We start from the raw sequence: 26692 nt of genomic DNA on the forward strand, positions 1-26692 counted from the left end.
GGCGCGTGATATCCGACGAAATTGCGTTATAATCCTAGGACACGTGTTGAATTCGTGATAAATGGCCGCGCGTGTAATATCGGGAAACTCATTTCATTCGACAAAGGCTGTGTGTCCTGTATATTTCACATTTTGTTAAATGCAGTTCAGAAAACGCACCTGCTATGTATAACTAGTTTATTATTTTTTTGTTATCAAATCTATTACGCATGCTTTATTAAATGGTCGGTTAAAAATTAATTTCAATGATAACAATAAAATGGAAAATGTCACACGAGATACATTAATCGAAAAGACTTCTATGATTGTGTTTTCCGCGGTACAGGATGAAACATGTGAAACAGAATTAATTTAATAAAACGTAAGAGCGATAAAATTAATTTTTCGTATTTTACAAAGTGATCCGCAAAGTTAAACGATTTATTTGAAAACACTCGTAACGAGAAATAACTTTGCAGAGAATGTAAATAAAAAATTACATCAGTGAGAGTATTCGTATTCCACCACCATAAATTCTTCACAGTGTACCCTTTGTGAACCTTGCGTAATTCACTGTGATATATTGTGTTATGTGGATTAGGTAGCGTATAACTTTCATGAAATAATTCTTCCTCTTCATAAATCGCTATTTCTTCCACGATTTATGTCAATCTGAATAATTTATCAAACAATCTAAATCTGCATACGCGTGAAAAGTTCTTTAATTAAGATTTATTTTACATCTGGGATCATATATGACACGAGCTTTCATGGTTCATGAGTTAACAGCTCAACTTGCAACACTTTGATTGTTTCATTACACTTCCCCTCGTCTGATATCATCGTCCGATCTCGTTCTTTCAGTGCCTCCCGATATTTTGAGTTCCGGTACCTCGGACGGCGAGGTTTCCGTTCTCGAGGGTGAGAACGCCACGTTGTCGTGCAAGGCGTCCGGACGACCGCCGCCTCGCGTGTTCTGGCGACGCGAGAAAAGTGATTACATACTCATGAGAGGTGTTCACGACCCGTTGGTACAAGGTAAGATATCGCTGCTACATCAATTCTCCGACTCGAGATTGTCACTCCCGCAGGGCCGCGTAATCGTCGTCCCTTTGTGGCAATGACATGCGTCACCGACATGAAATACGCGTTGTTTCACGTTATAGAGTACATCCTTTCCGCAAGCGAACCGCACGGTATTGTATCCTTCTAACTTTATGACATCCGTCTATCTCTCATTTAATTGCATATTTATACTCTCGCGTTCATACTTGAAGAATAAGTAATAATTTTCATTGAAAATGTGGAACAGAAGAGGAGAGTCTCTCTTAACAGTTCATGCGGGCAAAGTAATTATAAACATCTTAACAGAGAAAGAGAGGTCAATCTAGAAGATATCGCTTTAATTTAGTTTAATTTAATTTAATTTTATAATAAGTTTAAATGCAAATGAGTGCTCTATATTCTCGAGGCATTTCATTCGCTAAATAAAAGCAACGGCACAAATGCAGCAAGCTGCTCCGCATGCGCGCGACTCATTGTCACGATACTTGCCACGGCAAAACTTAATACGCAATGAAACTTAATATGCAATTAGAATAATCGTGGTAATTCGACGTATCCCAATCGAACGAACGAACGGCCGGCTGTTTTCAAAGGGATATGAAGACATCGTAAATTCTCACACGTAGGTGATCCCGGCCGAAAGCAATTACGGCGGAACACGTTCCATCGAACAGAGATTAGTTTGTCCGCAATGACTTTCAATATCTTTCAGTCACGTCGGGCTACGCTGCATTTCGCAAGACACCTGCACACTAGGAATTTCGTGCAGTAGCGATAGATCGCGCGTATAGATCGACCGATTAAAAGAAATATTTGTAACATCATGCGGGTGCCAGCGGCTCCCGCGGAATTAAAGGTAATGTAGCAATCGTTGACATTCAGTCAGGTTGACTGACATCGACTAGAGAGACAAATTGTAGCAATCAATCGATTTTCGATGGATATATCGAATCCCCGATATATCCCAAAGAGCATAACGTGACACACTGTTTACGATGTTTCTCGGCAAAAGGCTTTCATAGCGATTCAATGTACATTTCATCTATCAGTCGTTACAGTTTTTTATAGTTTCATGATATCGCTCGCGATGTAAATCTAAGTGAGAGAAATCTGTATGAAATTCATCTTAATTCTTACAAACAGTTCTATCTGCGTATTGTATTATAATACATATAGCCTTTAATAATATTAGTAATTAATTTTATATATGTAAATTTGATATTGTACTGATATTATCATTATAAACAGTAATGAAAGTGACATCTTTCGAGGCATATCTATTATTTCTTTAAATTTTCAGTTTGCTTGTTCAGCATTAACAGAAATCTGATACGCACACAGTGATTAAATTGTGATATAAAAAGACGTTATTTTCGTACACGACAGCGCGATTAAACATCGGGGAATTATTAATTTAATACACGTGTTACTGCAACGCTGTACGAATTCGTTAGCTGTCAGCACAAATCACGTGTCTTGCATTTTCGATCGATCTTATTAAACTTCTGACACATTTTATCGTGAACGCGGAACGACACGTTCCACGTGTGATTTATGTCGGCCGTTCGTTCGATAATAATATGATTCATTATCTTTCAGTTATTTGAAAAGCGTCTACTACACGTGCACGCTAATGCAATTCCTCATTGGATAATGGAAATTGTAAACATGTAGTGAAAATATGGATTTTCAAAATTTCGTTATCTCTCTTCGCTGCTACGATAAACAACGTATTTCGGTAAAATGGAATGTGAACGTACAATCTTGCCTACGGTAAACAATACAATACTGTTTTAATTAATTGTATCATACTCAAGCTATGTAATCCTTAATAATAATATTACTTCGACTCATCTCGTGTAATAATCAATCATCAGTTACGTTACGCAACAAACATGTTCAATTCAGTTTATTAGTAATAACAATAAATCCTCAAAATTTCATTTGTTTGCACTAAAGTTTAATTGAAAACGGAAATCGTAATTCAAATCTTGAGCTGGGCAAATTTGCGTTTGTCAAATTTACATTCGACGACGTTAAAGCGGAAATATTAACGCCAGCTTTATCACCAATGACAATAAAATCTGCCGACGAATTTTGCTACAAATTCATACTCTGCTTATCGTTGCTACACGCCCCAAAGGCGTATTTCACGAATAATTACTCAGGTCGCGTTAACACGTCAGCTTATATAGCCGACGAGGGAGCGGCTTTCAACGAGATATTCATACAACGTACGATTTTCTAGTGGACAACCCGTCCGGCGAAAGGCTGGAATTAACCAGGGTAGACAGGAGGCAAATGGGGGCTTATCTTTGCATAGCGAAAAACGAAGTGCCTCCAGCGGTCAGCAAGAGGGTTAATCTAAAAGTAAATTGTGAGTACGTGAAAACGATTTACTCTCTACGTCGTCAAATCGAGATTGAAGCAAATTGATGGACAGATCTGTTATTTTAATCTGAATTTTGCAAGCAAATAGGAAAGCGTATCTTGATAAAGTTATCAGTTTATTACGAGAGATGAAACCGTTTAAAAGCTACCATGTTATTTGCAGAAAAATCCTCTACAGTAATTAAATTAAAATCAAACCTATCTGCAAACTCGGTTATTAGCAATATCGAATATGTAATTTTTCTGTATTTTTCTGCTGTTGAAATCATAGTTCCTCCCAGCGCGAAGACACCTAATCAGCTGCTCAGTTCTCCCCTGGATACGAACGTGTCGCTAATCTGCTTGATCGAGGCTTATCCCAAAACGATTAACTTGTGGATGCGAAAGGAGCAAGTTATCATGAGCGGGTATGTACTGAGACAATATTGACAGTTCGGTCTACCGATTCATCGGGCGTAGCTGGAAACGTTGTTCGACAATCTCGGCCAGCGATAAGAGGCAATACGTTTCGTACCCCGTAACCGCTTTTTGTCAAATCACTTCCCTGACCTCGGTCATCGCGATTCCGCGATGGTATCGATCCCGGAAGCGATCCGGTTATTCTAACGAGATGTCGAGTAACGGAATCTATTCTCCCTATCTCGAGCGCTGAACGTAAGTGATATGTCAATGCAGAGGCAGGTACGAAATCGACGAGCGAGGAGACCCCGACGAGGAATGGAAGACGACGATCGTGCTGAAGATAAGACGCTTGGAGAAAACGGATTTGGGTGAATACACGTGCTCAGCCTCCTCAAGTATGGGAAAAGCCGAGGCGACTCTCAGGGTCTACGGTGGGTAGCAATATATAAAGCTAAAAGAATACATCATCCCTTGACAGTCGGTGAGAGCTGCGTTATAGTTACATAAAAATTTATGATCGATCGAGATTCTTTCGGTACCGATAATATTGGTATTGTATTGGGCATGTTACTTTTATCGAAGTGACGGCAGCAAAGTAAAGCGAGATTTTACATCGCGATTCAGTACAAAAATCCTATTTCTATTTTTAACGCTTTCACCCAGTCATAAGAAGTTATTATACATCACTTGTCATCTAATTTGCTTATGTTACTAATTATATATATATATATATATATCATAGAATAGATATATCACGGAATTGGTAGAAACCTAAAACAGTCAAAAAGATTTTAAAATGTTTCAAGACGAAATCTCTAAAAAGCGAAATATCTGATCCATCCTATCTAACTCGTGTAAATGCTTTCAGAGATCGAGCGCGCGACTGTACCTAGCCGCGTCACCTCGACCAACTGGAAGCGACTAAACCGAGGCAAGTCAAAGTCGGGACAAGGCACGATGGTCAATCGGATTTTCCACCAACAAGTGAGCACGCCGGCGATGCAGAAGAGCACCGCACGACTGACGTACAACAACCGATACGCGACTACGTCGACGACCGCGGATCCACACGTATCCTTAATCAAGGACCACGGTAACGCCTTCAAGCACAACAATCGTAACGACAACCAGCAGGATCTCAAAAATCACAGCCACGCGTCCGCGGTCGTCGCCAGCAAGCAGATCGTCCTGTCATTCTGTTTAATCCTATTCTCGACGGTACGATAAGACATCGCACGACAAGGATGACAAGGATCACAAGTACCCCATCGCGACTCTGCCACTCTGTGATTCCGAGCGTGAAACTGCGTTCATCGATTCGATAGAACAAGCGAACGAAAACTCGCGAGGGATTTTCTTACGACGCGAGGGGATTCTTAGACAACGACGGGGACGAGGAGGAGGACGACGACGACGACAAGAAGAGGGCGAAAGGTGGCTAATGAGAGAACTGACTGCTCGGTTTAATTAGCCAGATCGGTGTTCTTAGCGGCACGAGAAGATATCGTAGGGAATACTTGGGGATGCGAATACTTGGGCGTGGAAGGATGGGATGGGATGGGATGGGATGAGAGGAAAGTTGGGTTCGCTAATACGAACGAATGTTGTCCAAGATAACTGCCGCGGATTTTTACGGAAAGACGCTTACAAGAGTATTTTTTATGACCCTTTTATCTGTTGCTAACGTGCAAGAAGTTCGGGGGCGAAACGCGCTTTTTCGTTGGACTAATGTCACATTATTATTCGGGTATCTTTGATTCTCGGACAGAGGATCCATTTGGCTTATTAAAATTTCTTGTATATTTATTTCAAATTACACTTTATTGATTAGAATTTGATTTCATATTGCACTTCTTAAACTTTATCTTGTATTTCTTTTATTAAATTATATAAACGCATTAAATGAATAGATGGCTGATAAACAGAAGAAATACGGAAAAAATAATGATAAAGACATATCTTTAAAGCTTAACTTTGTTCCATTTCTTTCTAATCTACGCAAATAATATAAGTTTGGAAAATATGTGAATACCGCTGTGCGAAAATCGAAAGAGACCAAAATGAAGTTTCTCTTATTCGAGCGATTATTTCTTCTTTTTTCTGTGAAATTAACGGATAACTTGGGGTAACTTTCTAACATTAGCGTCAAAAGCCTTATACATGCAGGGTGTCTATCTCAAATGAACCGTCACTGTCATTAACGAGGAACAGCCCACAATTCAAGTAATCTTTTACGAGAGCGATATCGCAAAGCGAAAAATCGTCTCTTGACGATGGTGACGATTCAGTTAAAAACGAACATCCTTTATGTTGCCATTGTAATATGTCCTCATCGATAAATCATAGCACCCTTTTTGAACAACTGTGCGATCGTACCCAAACGCAGACAAATAATTAGCATACTAATTTGTATGTAAGAGATAAGACGATAATATCTTTGTTCATTGTCATGTAAGAGAACGAGTCGATATTGTACTCGGCATCTTAGCGAGCGTTATCACGTCATATCTGAGATAAGAATCATATCCGTAGCGCATAATGGTAATACTGAAACACTCTAGGAGGATATCGTAGGTATCAACACTTCGGTTACCTTGTGTATTTTTTTAAATTACTCGTAGAGACGAATACTGTACCTTGTATGTCGTTAATGAGGCAAGACCACGTTAATAGATATAGCGCAAATGGTTCATTGTGAGGAATGACCGATCTATCGCTTTTTAAATAAGACGCGTTAAGTAAGCTCGGCTTTGTCATGCCAAGTTTTTGTATAGAATATACTCAGCTGCCATCTCGAGGATTGTACATTTCAGCGATGATATAAATATATGTAAACGACGGGGTATGTATATGTACGTTATATATATTATATAAGTATATAAAGTTATCAGGAATTGACAAATGCACTCATACTTGTCATACGATCTTTTTTTTTAGCGGCGTTACGAAGATCATTTCAGTTTAATGTTCCTCGCAAAACTACCAACCATATCTTGCTCTGTAATTAAGGCAACCGTGTCAAGCGATATCAGACAAAGTGAAAAGTCGTCAGGAATAAGAGAGAATGTGATTCGACAGTGCTGTAATGTCCATCGATATGGAGTTTAAGTTACGCCGCGTGGTTTATCGTTCACGGAGAAGGTAGCATATCCCAGACAGAGCAAAAATATGTTAAATGTACCTATTTAATGAACCCTCTGTATATCACAAAATGCTCAATATAACTCTACAATAACTATATTAAAAGAATGTTGTTGTTTATAGAACGGAAAAATATATTATGAGAATACAATGAGAAATGTGCTCAAATTGGATAATATAGCTTTGAGGGAAAGACCGATGATGTTGACAAATAAAAAAAAAAGAAAAAAGAAAACTATCGTACATTTAGCAATGACGTTCGTTTTGATCTTTAAGTCTAGCTTAAACGAGTGTATTTTTATGTATTACTAAAAAGACAAATATAGCTGTTTGTCACCAAATGGATATCAAAACGGCTTTTTATTCTCATTTCCAGCTTTCGTGCATAAATACATTAACATAATATTAGAGTACGTACAACAACCCAAATGCATTGGCCAAACGATTATAAACTCTATGACCAAAATAAAATGCTAAAGGCCATAAAGACACAACAAAAAGCCACATATGGACTTTTTCTTTCGCCAATCCTAGCACATTTCCAAAAAGTACCCTGAAAACTGGAAAGAATAAAAATTCAGTGGATGTTCATGTAATCATGTAACTCATCTACCATATATATTTTAATAATACCTGACTGACATAAGGTTCTTACTTACCCAACCTTTCCTAGCCGTTTGTCGAACAAATTGGGTGCCAGTGATCTGATATAGGTACAGGTACATATGAGCAATAATATTACAGTCAGCAAGCTCTGAAAATTAAATATGGCGGACTGCCAACAAGGACAACATTAGCATATTGTGTAAAAAGTATTCACCATGATCAGTAAAAAACAATCGATTGCGTATCATGCGCAACAACAGAATTTATTACTTTACATAGCACCGATAATATGTATTTAATCATCACTTGCATAAATTTATTTTTTCGATAAATTCTGTGAAATAAATATATGAATATATATATATTTTATGACTGAGACATTTAATTGCAATTTTGTTGCCGACATCGTCAAACGTCACGTACTATTTATGGTTATACTATATCACTAATTTAACGTGTCAACTGTAGCAGAAGAATGTTGCACTTTTGGCAAATAATTACCATGATGTTATGTCACGCAAAATTGTCCAGTGAATCCGAAAAATCGCAGATAAATTATTAAAAATTCTACCGTAAACAGACCAACTTCTTTTGCGACATCATTTGCTGCGCGCGCAGCCTATATGCAGTTGGAGCGAATTCTGACAATTCATCAGCGAGAAATTCCCTATGATTTAACATCCGATACGCATTGCAACGACGCATCCTATCTTTAGTGACAAATTACGAAATGTCGTTGGAAAGTTTAAAAAAAAATAAATCTCTATTATTTTTCGCGAATCAAACCCCGCGATTAAACAAACGATTAAAAGTTTATCGCGTCGACATAAACTAGCTCGAAGCGTTGCATCTACATACTCGTGTATCATGCTTGTTAGTTGAAAAATCAAAGTTGTATTTTTATTGGTTTTAATTCTCATGTAACGTATTCATTTCTCTATGCAGATGCAGAAATCTGTATTATGCAAGAAACGTTTGGCTAAATCTTAATATCAGCCTCGACTCATCGTGCCGCCGATCTCAGGCTCGATGTTTTCACATTTACTGCACTTATCAGGACGAGCGGTGCGCTCGGGCATCGGTTGGGAGGAGAGAAAAAATGGCGACTAGCCAAGAGAGTGCAGGAAGTGCAGCCGAAGGGGAGCAGGCGAGCGGTTCGCCTCCGAAACTGCCGGCAATTGCTAGCCCTGTTGGAGTAGGCGAAAATAGTGGGGGCGAAGCGAACGGCCTACCGCCGAATGTTTTGCCCTATTGTTCAGGGATGTCGCGAAAAATGATGGATTTCGACTGATTCCGGTTAAGCGAAGCAGGCTCTAATCGGCGGCGATGCGTTGTACGACTTTCGAGATGGCACAAGTGCTTTGCGACGAGCGGAGACTACGGTAATACCGGTTGAAAACGTCGAGAAAACCAGCGGACGACTCTTTGTCATGGAGATGCAAGCTTCTAATGGTACGCACTTGTTTTCGTATTCGACATAATTCGCGACCGGCTGGATCGTGTCTCCCCTGACGACGCGACGGTTACTCGAACCTCGCCTCGCGTTCGTCCGCATACCAATTACCACCCCGCGGTCGCGAGGCCACGTTGGACGTGCGAGAAGGTTGCCACGGCGCTGGAAGGTTAAATAAAAGTATGCTCGCCGCGGCTCCTTGGCGTCGCTTTGCCGAAAACGCAAACCTCGCCGAGAAATTCACGCGGAGAAGCGCGGCGAGTATGTGACTAGTGACGAAGTCTGTCGTCGCGGCAGGCTGTTTGGCTGTCGCGTATCGCGCGATTACGCGCTACGTGATCTAATTCTTTCTGAAGAGTCCTTGCAGCATCTGTGTCTAGGTCGAATACTTCGTAATCGTGACAGAATCTATGATATCTTCCAGCTCCTGGCATGCGCTTTCTTCAGAAATTGGAAATTGCAGGCTCTTTAAAGTAGCTAGTATTGTCCGAGTATTTTTCCCTGTAAACAGAATTTGCGAAAGAATATTTTTGTATTGATAATTCGGCTAAAAGTAACAATTGGTGAATCGTGTGAATGTAAGAATGCATATGTGTATGAATACAGTGTATGCTTCCATCCCTGGGTTACCCGAAGTAGGGATGGTATGGATGGGGGGTGAAAGCATGATGATGCACGGGGAGCCGACTCATCATGAGCTCATGCTGGATCCCCGTCAAGCCGAGAGCCCGTTCTTCTCACACGGTTCACACCCGTATGAAGACCTCAGAAATCATATCGCTCCTACCACCATGGTACGCTACATACCACAGCAATTCTCCACCGAGTGTTCGGAACCCGATGAGGCAATGGAGGCTGTAGATGCTCATGAGATACAGCAGGTGAGTTTGCTTCCAGCTTATAGGAGAGTATTGTATCATGCGTTGTCAATGTGTCATGTAAAATATATTTTCATCCAAATTTTAGAAAGTTTAGAAAATAAAAACGTTTTAGAAATTCTTGTACACATACTCATTAATATTAATTTTTCCATTTTCAAAGGAATACGATTCACAGTCGGAAAGGCCAGAAATGAGCGAGTACTTGACGTTAGAAGACTATATGGGCGATGAAGAACGAGAGCAAATCGTGAGCAATGCGGCGACTCAGACTACTCAAGACAATCGTAATCGCAAAATAAAGCCTATTAAGCATCCCGGACTCGTTTTGAAGACACCAATCGCTTATCAGCCTCATACCGATCTAAATTTTATTCCTATTCGCAAAGACGGCATAGGTGAGCACGGTTATAGTCGTGGAAGGTGTACAAGTTTCTAAATTTCAGCTGTACTTCAAACCATTTCCATGTATTTTACAGCTGTTTGTGAGAAATGTGGTGCTATTGGTGTGAAGCATGCCTTTTATACAAAGGAACGTAGATTTTGCAGCAGAGCTTGCGCCCGTTCTTCAGAGCATACAGCACCAACTGCTGACTCAACGTACAGTCCATCTCATTCGGTGGATCAGCCGACGTCTGTGAATCAAGCGTCTCCAAGCGATACAAAAATACAGGCGGATGTAAGTGAACTAACATATAAAAACAAAATCGGAGTATTTACCGCGCTACTGCCACTCGTCGTGTTGCGATAGGTCGCGAGGTACTCCTGTTATACGTGATAGGCAACCTAAACTCAATAATAAACTCAAAATTTGATTCAAAAAGCACGCAAACAGGATACGTGTGACAAACAGTTGTAACGTCTTCACTTTCCAGGTGGTTGTAAAGGAGGAAGTGGATATGAAAGAACCCGCCGAATCAGAGAAAGATAAGGTTAAATTGGAGCCAGTAATGCCCGAGGATCTACCGGTCAGGAGAAAACGAACAGCGGAGATGGCCGGTTCCTACGACTGGACGTCGCAGCTTGTCGAGCCTGGATTTTGCGCCGCGCCAGTTTCCTGTTTCAAACATGTCAGTTGTTTCGTTCCGGGAAACTTTACCTATTGAATACGATTTAGCTGAATGTTGTTCACTTTTGTAAATTGTTGTTTTCAGGCTCCTATATCAGAAATATGGGATAACATCACAGTTGGTATGAAAGTAGAGGTAGAAAATACCGACTGCGATGAAGTGTGCGAGGCTTTCCCAGACTCGTTTTGGGTCGCGACCGTCTTACGTATATGCGGCTATAGAGCTCTGTTAAGGTACGAGGGTTTCGGACACAATGCGGACAAAGATTTTTGGGTATCGCTTTGTTCTAACGACATACATCCGGTTGGTTGGTGTGCCACAATTGGAAAACCTCTTATTCCACCTAACAGTACGTAATCGAAATTATTTCTAACAAAATCATGCGCGATCGACAAAAAATATGAAGTTGAGAGAAATAATCGCCGATGTAACGACCAACGATTACGATAAAAGCGGAGAAAATCTGATGTGTTGAGTGATCCTTGTCTTTTTACAGCGATTGCGAACAAGTACAAAGATTGGAAGGACTTTCTGAAGAGGCGACTAACCGGTGCGAGAACGCTACCGACGAATTTTTACAACAAGGTGAACGACAGCATGAAGTCCCGCTTTCGATGCGGGCTTCATTTGGAGGTGGTAGACAAGAACAGAATCTCACAGGTGAAGGTGGCGACGATACAGAAAATCGTTGGCAAACGGTTGCACGTGAGATATTACGACTCGTCGCCGGAGGACAACGGTTTCTGGTGCCACGAGGATTCGCCGCTCATACATCCTGTCGGCTGGGCTAAGAAAGTGGGACAGATGTTGGACGCGTATCCCGAATACCTGGACCGAGTCGCCAAATCAAAATTGTCCGAGGACGACGCGACGGAGAATCTCTTTCATGTGCCAAAGAATCATCACCTTGGATGCTCGTTCAGGGAGGGTATGAAGATAGAGGCCATCGATCCGCTCAATCTTTCGGCTATATGCGCAGCAACGGTCATGCAAGTCCTGAAGGAAGATTACATCATGATACGCATCGACAGTTACGACGAGGACGCGAGTGGCGCCGATTGGTTCTGCTACCATTCGTGCTCGCCCTGCGTCTTTCCGATCGGGTTTTGTTCGCAACACGGTTTACCGTTAACGCCGCCAAAGGGTTACGACCCCACTACCTTTACATGGGATTCATATCTGGTGGAAAGCAACACTGTGCCCGCTCCTTTACAATTGTTTAACCGGGTAATTTTCGGCGCACATACTCGTTCATGAATTGCAGTCTGCATGAATATATAACTAACGTTTCTGACAATTTGTATTTACAGTCCGTAGGATTTATCAAGTTTCCAACATTCTTTGCAGGAGATTCCCGTACAACACGGATTCATCGAGGGAATGAGGCTCGAAGCTGCCGACCTGATGGATCCTAGACTCGTTTGCGTCGCTACTATTACTAGAGTGATCGGCAGGCTACTGCGGGTACACTTTGATGGTTGGGAAGACGAGTATGATCAATGGTTGGATTGTCAGAGCCCGGACATTTATCCCGTTGGATGGTGCGATCTCGTCGACCATAAATTGGAGGGGCCGCGTGCACACGTTAAAAACACTAGTCCTACTGGTAAATATCGACGTGTGTGTGTGTGTGGTTTTTCCTGATATGCAGCACACGTTATTTGCTAGTACTGTCGCTCGTACTCACTTGCATATATCTCCGTAGTAAAATCACCGAGAGGCCTTAAACGTAAAGCTAAGAGGAAACTGAAGAAGGGTGGCAAGATGTCTTGCTCCAAGAGTATACTACCTCGAGGTATGCTACCTCGTCAGAGCGAACGTATTAGTATGGCTCGCGAACGCGAGCGAGAACTGGAGCCCGCTCAAGGCACGAAAATCGAGCGAGAGCGCGATCTGGAGAGCCTACCGGAACAGAGAAGCAGGGAGCCGGAACCGGCGGAAGAGCCAGCTGGACCCGATCAGACCTTACCCAGTCCTACGACTGGCCAAGGTCAAGCGTTGAACGACACGCAGAGCGAAGTACAGAGCCCTCCACCACCTAAGGAAAGGACTGCCACGTCATACATTAACGTGAGTATCGTCCTCGTTCGAGGTGCGGCCTGAAATAATGCACGTAATCGGCATTGGCATACGTAAAGTGTACTTGATGATCTGATCTGGCTTATAGGTGACTTCAGCGAGTAGTAAATACATACCGAGGCTAGCAGATGGTGTGCAAAAAGGTTCGGAATCTGGTGATCTAGTGCCATCTGAGTGGAATGTCTTTGATGTTGCACAATTCCTTCGTGTTAATGACTGCGCGACGTACTGCGATAATTTCAGTAAACGTAAAATAGATGGAAAGACATTGCTGACTCTCACCAAGGACCAAATAATAGACCTAACGGGTTTCAAAGTTGGACCTTCCTTAAAGATATATGATTTAATTCAGCAATTAAAAATCAAAGTGAATCCAGCTCAGGAAAGGTTGAAATTAGGATTGAAGAAATTATTATAACAAAACTAGTACATAGCGCTATGAATAAGTTTCATCATTACGCAAATTAGTCATGGATTTACAGGTAAGGCACGTGAAGTAACGATAGTTGAAATCATCTCCCATCTTTCACTATGGTTACATACGTTATTTGTTACATACTTTACTAATGTACTGAAGAAATGTTTTTATCTAGATTCTTTATAGTCTAAAATGTAGAAAACTTGGATGCCGTATGATTTGCTATAAGTTGAAACAGATTATTCTATTCCGGAAAGCAACTATGATGTATTCTTGATCCTTTCATCATTTGTTTATGTGTGTGTGTGTACACACACACACACACATATATATACATCAGTATATACTTTTATATATATATATATATAAGTATATACTGATTTTAATAAATTAATGAACGTATGAACTACACTGCTTATTGTGGTTCATCAATTTATTAAATTCAAAATGTGCAGTTAACGTTGACGTGAAGAAAGAAAGTTTGCAATTGGATTGAATTTGCAATGGAACTTGAGTTAGTAAATTGCGATATGGCAAAAATCAATTAATATAAAATAAATAATTTCTTAACATGTAACAATAAATTTAATCGCTGTTCATAAAATTTTAACAGGAAACGGTATCTTTTACAAATACCACTTAATCAGTGAACTAACAAATACCATGTCACTGATATTGCATTATATTTCATATTATACGTAAACGAAGTCCAAAGGAAATATACATGGTATGTGTTTACGGTAACCACAGCTATACACATATGTACATGTAAGAAACTGAGGTTTGCATTCCGGAATGAACCAATCGAATAACAATCATGACAGCATCTAATTTTTTCATGATGTCCATAGTATCATAGAAAAAAATTAAAATTAACATTTTTTCACACAATGATGTGTCATATATTATATATATATTTATACTTGATACATATAGTCATATGTAAGGAGGATTTGATGTACGTACATTGCACATATACATACTCATAAATACGTAACATATTTTCTCTAATAAGTTTTTCTACTCGATTCTTTCTTCCGACCACGGCATTATTTGTAAATCCATGCTGTCACGTTGCACTGCATTAAAAATACGGATGCATCAGCCACGTGAAAAACGATCGATACGCAACATTTTTTTTGAAAATGAAACTCAAAGACTAAACTTTAACTACGGTCGCTCTGCTTTCTGAATGTACACATCGACAGAGTAAATTAATACAGATGTATTAAATACAACCACGAAGTACAAAGAACATTTTCTTCTTTATCACATCCAAATACCGATTAATATTAAACTTGTTGAACAATGACACAATATTTACAGAGAAAGAGAGAGAGAGAGAGAGTTCCGTCTATTTTAATAAATCTCTATCAATTCACTCTGTATAGCGCAGCATACACATACACACACACACATATATATATATATATATATATATAAATTTGTAAATAAGAAAAACGAAATTAAGCGCATGTATGTCTCTTGTATATATTATATGTAACATGTTAGTTTTAGCTGTTCTCTTTGCAAATGCGCACGGCACCAGGCACTGTGTAATCGTGCATCGCTTACGTGTAACTTTCACAAAGTGACTGATGCATACGTATTATATACATTTGTATCTATATATCGCTTAATCACCTCTACGACGAATCAAAGCAGTCAGATAAAGCTAAAGAACACCGCTTTGGATCTTAAATATTATTTTAGTACTATAACGCGGTTACTCGCGATTATTTATTCAGTTTGGAATCTCTTTAAGAACGGGCTTTACGCCGTTTCTACGCCTTTTACTTAATGTTTTTTCGAAAACATTATCTGGTGAGAGCATGTGTCTTGTATGACTGGCCAAACAACGTAGTGTCATTCTCATGCACGAATTATCACAGAATTCTAACAATATGTTATTCAACTAATGTATTCTCACGTGTATTTGTGTGTCATGTTAGTTGACGATCGAAATTTTACTGCAAATTTCTGAATCAAACAGCGGCATTGAACGTATGTGATACGAAATCTGCCGGATCGTTATTACCACTAAAGGATTGAGAATCGGTTAAGCTTTGATCTTAATTTATCTGATTCTTTGTTCTAATTAGATTTAAGGTTACAGAAATCAGTTCAGTTACGATTGGAAACATTCACATTGAGAAATCCATTAAATCTATCTTGATTTTAAGTAAAATATTATATTAAGAATTTAAGCGGTTTTGTGAGGAAATTTATTCGATAGTTTTCTGATCTTTTTTTTGCGATTTCATGATATAGCGCGGATAAATTTATATTTTAGTCGAGTAAGAGTAATGCAATCGTAAGTACAAAAGAGCAATACCGACTATAATTCTTGTGCTACAATGATACGTTTAAATTTTAGCATTGCAATTTGCGATAATCATCTCAATCGTCAAACGAAATTACATTGTGACTTGATTGTTCATTCTGGATGTGGATCAAATTTAGATAAAGTATCCTATCATTTTTATGGAAACAGGAGTATAATAATGCAGAATTTTTTAGTTTTTTTATTATTAATATTAGACGAAGCGAAAAGTCTCGCGAAAAGTATTGTAAAAGTATTTAATTATTATATCTTACTTTTCCATGTCGCACGTGGTTTTTATTCGTCAGTTTCTCGATTTACGTATACGTATTATCTAATTGCGAATTTAGATTTACAACAATGGGTAACATTCCACATTTATGCGAATGTTATATTATGGAGAAAGGTGCGAGCGGATAATGCGAACGTCGATATCTGCCAGGAATTGTTACTACTGTGCAACATTTAATTATCGGATTCAATACAATAAGTTTCTCTACAACAAGGATTGAAATTAAATTCATATAATTCAATTCGTTCTAATTTTTAATGAAAGGGCCAGGCTTCGCATTCGCGGTTTGTCGAATGGAAAACGATAAAAGGTATTCTCGCTAATCTTACGAGTGATTATTTGGGAAAGATACTCGAAATTTTTCCATCGTCGATACGAGTGACATATCGTGTGCCATTTTGTTTGCTGAAATATTTACCAAAATTGTACTGCGCTAGCGTAAACTCGCGATTGGTAAGAAATTATAGGAATGTGTTGTACACGTTTGATTATATAAATATCCATATAATTCTATGAAATGAATTTTATATGAGTAAATTTTGAGCGAGTTGTTTAAAGATATTTTCAGCCAAGTTTTATTTCCGTAAGCCGTATAAAAAGAAGCGGAGGAAGCTACGAATCTACGTCCGGTATATCGATTGGCATCGTCCCTCTGATTATCTTCCACCGGTAACGCAAATTTGTACCGTTCATTCAAACGATAAATTTCATCGTCGGCGGACCGTGTCGACTGCAATATTGCCGCGAGATGTCGTGCCGATTCGTGATTATTGTAATGGGCTAATGGCGCACGAGACGACCGATTCATCGATCTGTGTGGTACATTCAGGATAATTTCTTGAATAAATATCGCGCGTACGTGACAGCGTACTCGAGTCACGCAAGCGTGTGTATACGCGGCGAGCACGCAGATCGTGCAGGGGACGCGTACGCCGTGGCGACCGGCAGTCGTACGTTTCGTACGTCTGCTTTCACGTCGCGTCCGGCGCCTCGTAAAACGCGGCGCGTCACGCTAGTGGAAATCCACTGTACGCGAGTCCACCGACTGTAGCCCGCCGCGGCGCGTACAGATGGTCGGCTACGTCTATACGCTTACGCTCGCGGCCGCAGTGGGGGGAGAGAGTGGGGGCCGCTAGTAGACTCGCGTATTCCATGGGCGGGGCTTTGGCCAGCTGGCAGATGTTTCCCGCGCGGCCGCGTCATTCCTCTAGCGTAAACCTACGCGACGCGCAAGTAGTCCCCCGCTTTAGCGTCGGATATTTTCCTCGATAGGCGATTATCGTGCAGGGGCGCGTTCGCGCGCGAATCTACGCGAGTCACCGAACGATCCGCGACGATCACGATCGCCGGAAACGTCAAAATTATCAGACGATCGTGAGGATGAGCTGACGGGGGATTGGTCCGAAGTGAGTCGCCGTTCAGGGCAGAGCGAAGTGCGCGGCTTCCCCCCGTCGAGCGCGAGCAGCACGCCCGGTGAGAACTCGGCGACTTTCGAGAGTGCCCCGCGAGCGTGAATTTCACCGCGATCGCGTCATCATCGCACGCGCACCGAGCGCTGATACTCGTGTCGTGCATAATACGCACGTTGTCGTCGTCGTCGCCGCCGAGTTGTGCCGCGAAAACCTATTCGCGCGCCGCGCGCGATGATTCCACCGGCACGCGAGAACGGAGCGTCGTCGTTCCGTCGGTTTAACGTCCGGCGTTCCGCACCAGGCCGGTGTGGAATTTTACGGTTTCTTCAGTGAAAAGGCGCTTGAATGAAAAACCGAGAAAGAGAGAGAGAGAGGGAGATAACCTCTCGTGACTGCATGAAGTTGCACCGCAATGAACTTAGTCGACTTTCGAGTATCTCGCATACGGGCAACTTCACGTCGATGAGTACGCGCGTTACGTTCGTCGGGACAGCTTCTCGCTCGCGGTCGGTCGTCCGTCGTGCGTCACGCGAGTGAAAGAGAAGCGCGACGCGCCGATCTGCGACTCTGCGAGAGGTGAGAACGAGCGCGCCTGGGCACGGAGTGGAATAGTGACGTTCCTGACGCCGGGCGGCGGAGTGATCCACGGCCGCGTCGTGGGGGCCCTCAGCTGTTTCCCGCCAAAGATCGCCATTACAAAACGCGTTCGGGCGTTGTGTGTGCGCGCCGCGCGGAGCGTGTGGCTGTCTCGCTGGACGAATCTCCGTGCGTGCCGCCCGGCATCTGCTGACGAGAAAAAAAGAAAGTGGATCGCGTCGCGAGGCACGGCGTGAGCCGTAAGTGGCGAGTATCGCGTTTTATACGTACGTATATTGTATTAACCGCGAGCGGAGACGTGTGTTTGATAAAACCCGCGTTGTTTGTCCCCCCCCCTCCCCCTCCCCCCTTCGGCGGAGTGCGCGGTCGGCGATCGGGCGAGCGAGCGAGCGAGCGAACGAACCTGACGAAACGAACGAACGAACGGACCAGCTGAGGAGAAAAGTGCGCGAAAAAGAGTAAGGGCGACAGCGGGAAGGATATCGAGGAGGAGTGCAGACGAGAAGGGCCCCGTTGTCTTTTCGTAGCCGCGACAACGGCTGCCGGAGTGAAATTCGCTCAGCGGGACTCTCAGTGCTGCGGACCGACAACGAGATATGTCAGTGTTTGGTGGTGACGATCGGATTTTGCTCGAGGAAATCGTCGAGGCGACTGAGCAGTCGGAGGCTGAACTGTGCGGGTGAGTACCTGCTCCGTCTTTCAAAAGATGATGCAAATGGAGAGGGGAGATAGATAGCGTGCGAATGTCACCGTGCATCGCGTATGCACGCGCGCGCGTACGTGGGCGTAAATGTACGCTCGGTGCTCACCGTGTTTGATACGGCGCGGTTATACGCATGATAGGTACTCGTAAAGTAACGCGGGTCGGAGGGAGAGAGAAAGGGAAAGAACGTGAGAACGAGCAGGAGGGACGATCTTTATTGGCTCTCTCGGAAAGAGAGTCGTGTCCGACCCGCTTATCGCCTTCAACCTGTTTGCGGGAGCATAACGTAACTGCCGCCGTGGCATCATCATCGTCGTCGTCGTCGAAGTTCGCGCGAGGTGCGTGCATATATCGAGCCGCGCGCGAGAGAGTAAGCACAGCTGTTGAGAAGCCGGCCGGCCGCCGGCCGGCCGGCGCCCGTCGCCTGATATCCGCCGCTTGGGTGGCTCGGCCGATGTGTGCGCACGTGTGTGTGTGCGTGCGTAATCGCAATGCCGCGTCGTCGGCCGGCCGCGGCTCCCCGAGAACCGCTTTCCGCTGGAAACGCAGGGACGCGTAGCGCCGCGTCGCCGTGTAGTGCCGGACCCGCCACTCTCGCGAATCTCTCGCGCTCTCGGACGCGTTCACGCCCAACAAGCATGGCGCGCGAACCTTCGCTCGCGCGCTCGCTCGCTTGCCTGCTCCCGCGGCGACGACGACGACGACGACGACGACGGTGATGACGGTGACGATGGATGCCTCGTCCTCTGCGACGCGCGCGTGTGACATTTCTTCCGCTACCGCGCGCGCGCGCTGTCTCTCTCTTTCTCCACGCATCCGCATTTCACTCTTACGTAATGCGTTCACAATTTCGCGGAGAGAGAAGTATCTTTGCAGGCGTAACGACAAATCAATTTGCTATCTCTCATCGCAATTCGTATCTTTTTCTTTAAACATTTTCGCCGCATTTCTGTCGTTTCTTGATGAGTGAGATGACATTGGGAATTGCACGAAGAAAATTTCTTTTTCTTTTCTTTTGTACAATTACAGATTTATTTACAGATGCAATTTTGTATTAAAAATAATTGCGCGAAATCGTTACTGTACATATTCGGAGTTGTAAAATCACGAAAGAGATTCTGGCGAGGAGAATATTGCGCATCGGTCCAACGAAGTATGCCGAGCCGCTTTTTGCATCTTCACGTTTATGTATAGTACGGTTTTTTTTTTCTTGTTTCACATTCGAGTACAACGATCGTGGAACAAAGAAGCAGGAAGGTGCGAGGAAAGCGTGTTCTTTTGTGTACAGCCGAGTGACCGACAGAGCCAGGGCATAATGCCGCCGCACGCGTTACGTAAAGCCGCGTTTGTTGCACAATAATCGGTTTCTATAAATAACTCCAAGCATGCCGCGCGCTTCGGCCTGACTTCTTGTTTACATACGCTCATCGTCGTTGTATTGCGCTCGCTAGTATTACGTCCCTCGATCATCGCATCCTTCAGTCCCGAATCCTGAAAGTTATAATCTCATTCACGTACGCATTCAACGTACGCAGAAATTACGAACAGTTGGCTTCAGAGGCGTTAGCTTTTACCGTATCCATAAATGATAGATAAAACAACATTTCTGTCCTTATAAACTTTGGTGTCTACGAGTGTAGCTTGATAGATTGATTATATCGATCTATTGATCACTTTTTTTAACGTTGTCAAAGAGTTCCTGTCCTCATGATGCTCAGATAACGTAACATAGAGCAAACGTCATGTTTCATGTAGAATACTTTTTCACATTCAGTAAATCATGTATCTGCTTTAAGTGTCAAGTCACTGGCTCCTCATCGGCATCACATTTTCACCAAATTGTGGAATGTCAAAAGTGCAATATTATATATGGTGTAAAAATTATGAAACAGCGTACGCCATGATAATAAAGTTAAGTGTCATGATCATCAAACGAATTGTTACAGTTGGTATTGAGCGTAGATGTATTACTATCAGCGCACGCGACATACCTGACAAACTGTAATAATTTCGTTTAGTCTCTCATGCATCATTACTTCATTGGCATCACGTTGGTATCACGTTGTCCATATGTTTCTTATTGCGATATGACGTTTCACGTATCCAAATTGTGTAATTTACTGAATCATATTATTTTGCTTATGCTATGTTATCCGATAACATCGTTGCAAACCTTGCGCCATAATAAGTACGCGTTCGTAGTTAGGTCGTTGTGGAGAAACTATTTCCCGAACTTCCTCCATCTAAACGTATAACTTTGACACCAAAGTTGGACGTAACGCATGAAATCACACCAGATATGCGCTTATCCGTTAATCGCGCGATAAGCACGATATCAGACCATTAAGCAGTCTGTCGTTATGTAATCGGTTCTTGCATTACTGCGAGCCATAAATTTTCACCGGTCTGGTACCAGCAAAGTAATTTATTCCAACACTATTTATTCGCCCGTTGGAAATAACTTTCGGACGCACATTATATCTCGTACAAACGTACTTGGAAACATTAAACTAGCGGTTTCTTGTTCTACTCTTCTGAAATCTATATAAACTTTTGTATTTATCTGCGAACGAATCCTCGTCTATCATTACATTTTTTAAATGTCAGTCTCTGAACTATTCCGAACACCGTGATCGTAATTTATAAACGATCGTGTCATTTCGCTGAAACCTTTTTTATCACAGTAACAACGCAGGCAGATACGTAAGATTCTTGCATAATGCAATCCATAATTATTACGCGTGCTTCATGGCACGTAAGAACAACACGTATGCCGACCAGATAAAGATTACGACGCGTTTTAACGACGCCTGGATGATGTTTATCAGCGCGCGACAGTTATGCGAGCTTTCTCGATGATGTGTTGAGCACTCGTCGATTGTTGCACACGCGGTTTCTCGCGAGCGTGCAGTTTGCTCGCTCATCTTGCCCCAAAACGAGGCATCCTCGCGCGGTTTCCACGCGCGAGCACCTCGTCCACGCCGACGGATTCGCGGCTTAATAAATGGGTCGAGCCAATCCTGACCACGGTCAACGTAGCAGCACCATATCACCACGTACATTGCTTTTTAAGTATATACACACGTGGGTATATACGTCGTGGCCGCGCATGCAATCGAGGAGAGACCTGAGCGCGAGCGAGATGCAGCGAGTGGACTATATATCCCGCGCGGTGCACCTACTTGTGCACCGGGTCAACCTCTGCATTCGGGTACACGTGCACTCAACGAAGGTGCATACCATATACCGTCCGTTCTGCGGTACGACGCAAATCGCGAACGCGTATACGCAGGAAGAGCGGGGCGAGCGATCTCGACGAGTCAACGGTGTATACATTCGAAATTGCCGTGAGAAATATGAATTTATGCAAAATACGTGCAAAAACATTAAATCTTATTTTGCAAACGAGATACGTGCGTCAACAGAGTGTACCTCGTCAAAGTAGAGCGCTTGCTCTAATTACGCGCAGAATTATCTTTTTTCAATTGTTTTCTTGAAGATACAAAATGAAGTAGATCTCTACGCGTTTGTTGATTATTACGCCTTGTCAGCGATACGATTCCTTTATTTCCTTTGATATATTGATTATGGCGCTTTGTCCGGTACACGATATGCGTGAAGGAGACGTCGTGTCGCGTCATTGCGCTGCGAAATCTAGATATTTGCTACGGCTTCGTCTAGGAATGGGCTTAACACACCTGCCGCAACTGCATAATTTTTTCCAATCTCATTACCCGCCTTCCTGCCGGCCGGGGGTAACCGGGTTGAGCATTCGCAAACGTCCATCCGCGATAAGCGCGATCCGGAGTTTCCGCATCGTGTCTTTATCGTATGTGCAAATACAGCGTGAGTGGATAGGTCCGGCTGTGCTTGCGGTATAACGTCCGTAATAGATACGCGAGCCCCGCCGTCGTGATAGATATAAGTAGACAAAACGGGTCTTTATTTGAGTATCTACCTGGAACATGGCTTTGCAATAAGGTTCGCGTGTGTGCACACGCGGAGATACTTTGCTAGCTTGCACGCCATGCAGCCTGCAATATCGTCATTAATTAATAGAAGGCGTAGTTTCATTTCTCGTGTTGCGCGAATATAACTGCGTGATAGACGTAAGTAAACAAGCCGAAACGAGTCGTCTTATTTTAAATATTCTGCCGAGTTACGTTAATTGCTACGTACTTACGTGTGGCAATGGCCTGTTCAAATTACTGCCACTATCGTGATTTTATTAAACGGCAAGGAGGATTTCATACGCGAATTTCATGCTCACGCGTTCAGCTCACGTAGACGAAGCTGCCACGATAGATGCAAATAGACAATACGGGTCTTTATTTTAGGAACTAGCTGGGGAGACGGCTACACAATGTAGTGCGAAGTAGCGCACCAAGTAGTTACAGCGAATCCGCTATGTTCGCGATATAGGCTTGTATAGAGAAAGCTATACTCCATAAAATATTCTTTAATTAGGAATAATAAATTCCTCAATTAGCAAGAATAGATTTATCTCTCTCGTTTGATTCTTACAATGTGGCACGCAAGTGCGCCGTGTTCTACAATGCGTTTCGCACGTTATAAGAAGAAAACTATACCCCGCAATGTAGCGCTGTTTAGTAATAACAAATTAATATATTATAGTCCCTGACGTGGCTCCACGATGTGGCACACAAGTGAGCTCCGTCCCACAGCATAGGATTTTATCCGTCGCAGCAGAGTACCACGTCATCTAACGATATTGCCGCTTAATTAATAATTATTATAACTTTCCTCACGAAGCGCGCGCAACGTTGCGCAATGTCCGCGCGATCGCAATTTGCGCGCGGCCTACGCGCGCCACAGGCTCGACAATACCCAGATAAGCCGCAATTATCAGGCGTAACGAATAGGCAGGCGACGTAACGTGCGCGACCTAAGCCAACGAAGAGACGCAATTTTCCCCGATACAACCATCCTACCATGATCGCCGTGTCGATAGATCTGGCGACGACCTCTCGAGGAATTACCAGACTGGTCGCTTCGTGACCGTGTCTGCTAGCCGGTATTTCAGTCTCTTTTTATGGCCGCGCTTACGCACGCTTGTCTCTCCCTTTCTCTCTCGCTCGCTGATCTCGCGCGATTGGAACGCGTGGGCGCGAACGTGCGTGATAGGGAGCATGAATGAGACTCGTGATTCCGCGTCTAGGATCGTCTGTTCATAAACTGCAACATGGACCGTTATCACAGCCGGAACAATCGCGTGAAACGCCATTGTGGATTCTGCTCTCTCTTCTTTGCCGTTATCGTCATCGTTGTTATTCTTTCTTGACGGACAAGCCGCCTGCATCGTCGTCAACTGCAGCATCATTTGTTCCAATTTGAAATTCGCCCTTCGTACGTGGCTCTTCAGCCGTAAAGATGCAAACGACAGAACGTACGACGCGTACGATCTTTGCATAGGAACGAGTCCCGAGTACCAGGTGCAGTTCCGTAACTGGAAGTAACAGATCCAGCTGCCGTCCGGCACTGAAAATACCCGACTGCCGTCTTCCTGATCGGAAACTTTAGACTGCCGGCGATGTGATTTTTCCAGCGTGTCTGCGTCTAACTTGTAGATTGACTTTTTCTTTCTTACGTAAATCTCGCTTGTACGATTGCATTCCTCTTCTGATTCAGTAAATCAGTCGATTTTGCACGCGCGGTTATATGTAACGCGATTACTTAACTCTTTCAAGCTCTTGATAATATGGATTCTGATATTACCTCCAGAAATATCTGCCATTTGAATATTTAATTAAGTTCCCGATTGCCTGGTGGTACTTTAATTCACATATTATCGCATTAATATAATGAACGAATAAATGAAAAATATATTTCTCATCTCCTTTCAGAAGAAATTTCAACGTTACGTGTAATCGCAAATTTACTTTGTGTGCACTTTAAAGAATCAGATGGGCGTACTTTCCTGTACCGTTTCGCTATTCCGGAGATACGTTTTAGAGTCTTATCAAGTATTCATCCGACGCAGATGTAACGTTCGACGCATTTCGTACATGCGTAAACGTTGATCTAATTTCTATGGTGCGACTTCGTTTCTCGCAGAGAATAAGCGGCTTGAATCGCGCAGATGATCCTGAAACTCCTTTCAGTTCTGCAGTCTGACAGCAGACAACAATGGTTCCTCTGTTGACCTCTTACGCTCCACATATCCGTCGTGCACCGCAAACTCTCCGCTTACACAAATATCCCGTGCTTGTATAGGTATTACATATGGACGGAGGCGAAGGGACCGACTTCAGACACGGGAATAATACCTCCATCTCACGCCTCTCTTTCATCTTTCTTTAAGTATTCACGTGATGCTTCTCTTTGTCGTTGTTGGTCTTATTTCAAAGATGCTATGTACTCTTGTGTGTATGTGTGTGCATATACCTTCTGTGCTCTGTACTGTGTGCAGAATGATTGTCACGGCAAAAGATTGCACTGTCTAGAATGTCGATAACGAGAATTTTAATTACGAACTTGTCACGTATCGCTTTCAGTTGAATCCAAACTATTACATTTTATTAAACAGAGCGGTAAGCACATTTTTTACGATTTTACATAGAAGCGAATGTTGATTACGTTTCTATTGAAGAGCGAGGAATGAGTTTGTCGAACTTGCAATTGAACGATAATAATGAGAAAAGCGTTATACATCTTTCAACATTTGTACTTTCCTCAAGCTTTTCGTGTCTAGCAAAGATTTTACGACCTGTTAAAGAATTTTCTTTTAAACGACGACTTGAACTTTTGGGTAACGCTAAGAATAGAAGAGAATCGTCAAGGATACCTTTTTGTTGTTTCCTCATCACAGGGATACTTTATGACACTTGGAAAACGCAATTACATACGCAATAGACTACAAAAACGATTTCCTATTGAAAAGTACAGTTTGGACCGGTAGGAAAAAATTTCAAAATGTAGCCATTTTGTAAAGCATAACCGAAGCGTTCCTTTTGTTCATAAACGGACATCTATGTCTGGACACATTTTTGACATCTGTGGCGAAGAAGAGACTAAAGCACATTACGATCGTAACTCATCGACCTGCCTTCACAATGGCGTCTCTGAACGTTCGACAAAATTCGATACAGGTGCAAGAATATAATTGCTGCAAACGCTTCGAATTGCGTTGTGCTCCTTGCTCTGGGTGCCTCGCGTCTTTAGGATCGATCACAAATCGATTAGCGTAATTGTAATCTGCTTGGATGAATGCTCGTGACGCACGATTGGCGAGTGTGGCACAGCCCAGTCATAACATTCGCGATAACTCGCTTTCTTTCCGGCGATCGCTGACGCACGAGAGGATACAGCTTTCATGTCACACGTCAGAGAGTTAGCGTATAAAGAACGCGTTCTTCCAATCTGACGCAGTGCACAAACTTTACCGGCTGTCATCCGCGCCTCGGTTCGCTGCCTCTCACCGCGGACTCGACAGCTGCTTGACTCACGTCATTTTACGCACGGGAGCGCACGCATTCCAATCATCATCTATATAAATTGTCATTGTTTTCGCCGCAGGTGCTCTCTCTCCCAGGTGATTAACAGTATAATGTATTTATGCGCTCGTGCACGCGCGTGTCGCTCAGTGCGAACCAATCCCTTTCGATCCTTCACGCACGAGTAAAGTAATGTGAACGGGATGTCGTATTATAAATTCCCGAGTGCATGCGATTATCTTTCTTTCATCGGTAACAGCACAGATTGCGTAGCTTTTAAAGTTTCTCACCTGGAAAGAGAGAAACAGAGAGAGAGAGAGAGAGAGAGAGATAGATAGATAGATAGATAGATATTTATTTGCACTCTGGGACAAGTCCCCTCAAGCGCTCGACACAGTGATATACATATGTATAATCATTACAAAATAT

General features: G+C 42.8%; 3 protein-coding genes across 3 annotated transcripts in view; 2 read left to right on the forward strand and 1 right to left on the reverse strand.

Moving 5' to 3' along the window:
• Positions 1-16610, forward strand: part of LOC105280421 (polycomb protein Sfmbt) — a 54824-nt gene extending 38214 nt beyond the window's left edge. Inside the window, 15 exon segments of the mRNA XM_011340981.3 lie at positions 844-1017; positions 3293-3421; positions 3707-3842; positions 4111-4268; positions 4706-5070; positions 8895-9036; positions 9644-9918; positions 10079-10313; positions 10395-10594; positions 10791-10985; positions 11070-11334; positions 11482-12212; positions 12333-12591; positions 12691-13055; positions 13153-16610. Of these exon segments, the coding sequence (XP_011339283.2) occupies positions 844-1017; positions 3293-3421; positions 3707-3842; positions 4111-4268; positions 4706-5070; positions 8895-9036; positions 9644-9918; positions 10079-10313; positions 10395-10594; positions 10791-10985; positions 11070-11334; positions 11482-12212; positions 12333-12591; positions 12691-13055; positions 13153-13482 (3959 nt within the window). The 3' untranslated portion in view covers positions 13483-16610.
• Positions 7326-8218, reverse strand: LOC105280458 (protein kish-A). The gene is made up of 3 exons (XM_011341039.3): positions 8086-8218; positions 7638-7753; positions 7326-7538 (listed from the first exon to the last, which is right to left on the reverse strand). The coding sequence occupies exons 1-3, from the start codon at positions 8086-8088 to the stop codon at positions 7433-7435; spliced, it is 225 nt and encodes a 74-aa protein (XP_011339341.1). The 5' UTR covers positions 8089-8218; the 3' UTR covers positions 7326-7432.
• A 168-nt stretch (positions 16611-16778) lies between the features above and the next one.
• LOC105280414 (helix-loop-helix protein 11) overlaps positions 16779-26692 on the forward strand; it is a 128751-nt gene continuing 118837 nt past the window's right edge. The window contains exon 1 of the mRNA XM_011340968.3: positions 16779-18785. Within this exon, the coding sequence (XP_011339270.1) occupies positions 18703-18785 (83 nt within the window). The 5' untranslated portion in view covers positions 16779-18702. The remainder of the gene's footprint in view (positions 18786-26692) is intronic.

Source organism: Ooceraea biroi, chromosome 4 (assembly GCF_003672135.1).
Source record: "Ooceraea biroi isolate clonal line C1 chromosome 4, Obir_v5.4, whole genome shotgun sequence".
Lineage (NCBI taxonomy): Eukaryota > Metazoa > Arthropoda > Insecta > Hymenoptera > Formicidae > Ooceraea > Ooceraea biroi.

What these genes read in the sequence shown, in the direction of transcription:
- LOC105280458 (XM_011341039.3), bottom strand. An exon ending in AAACGGCTAGGAAAGGTTGG is followed by an intron (nt 7,539 to 7,637) that starts GTAAGTAAGAAC and finishes TATTCTTTCCAG; the next exon opens with TTTTCAGGGTACTTTTTGGA.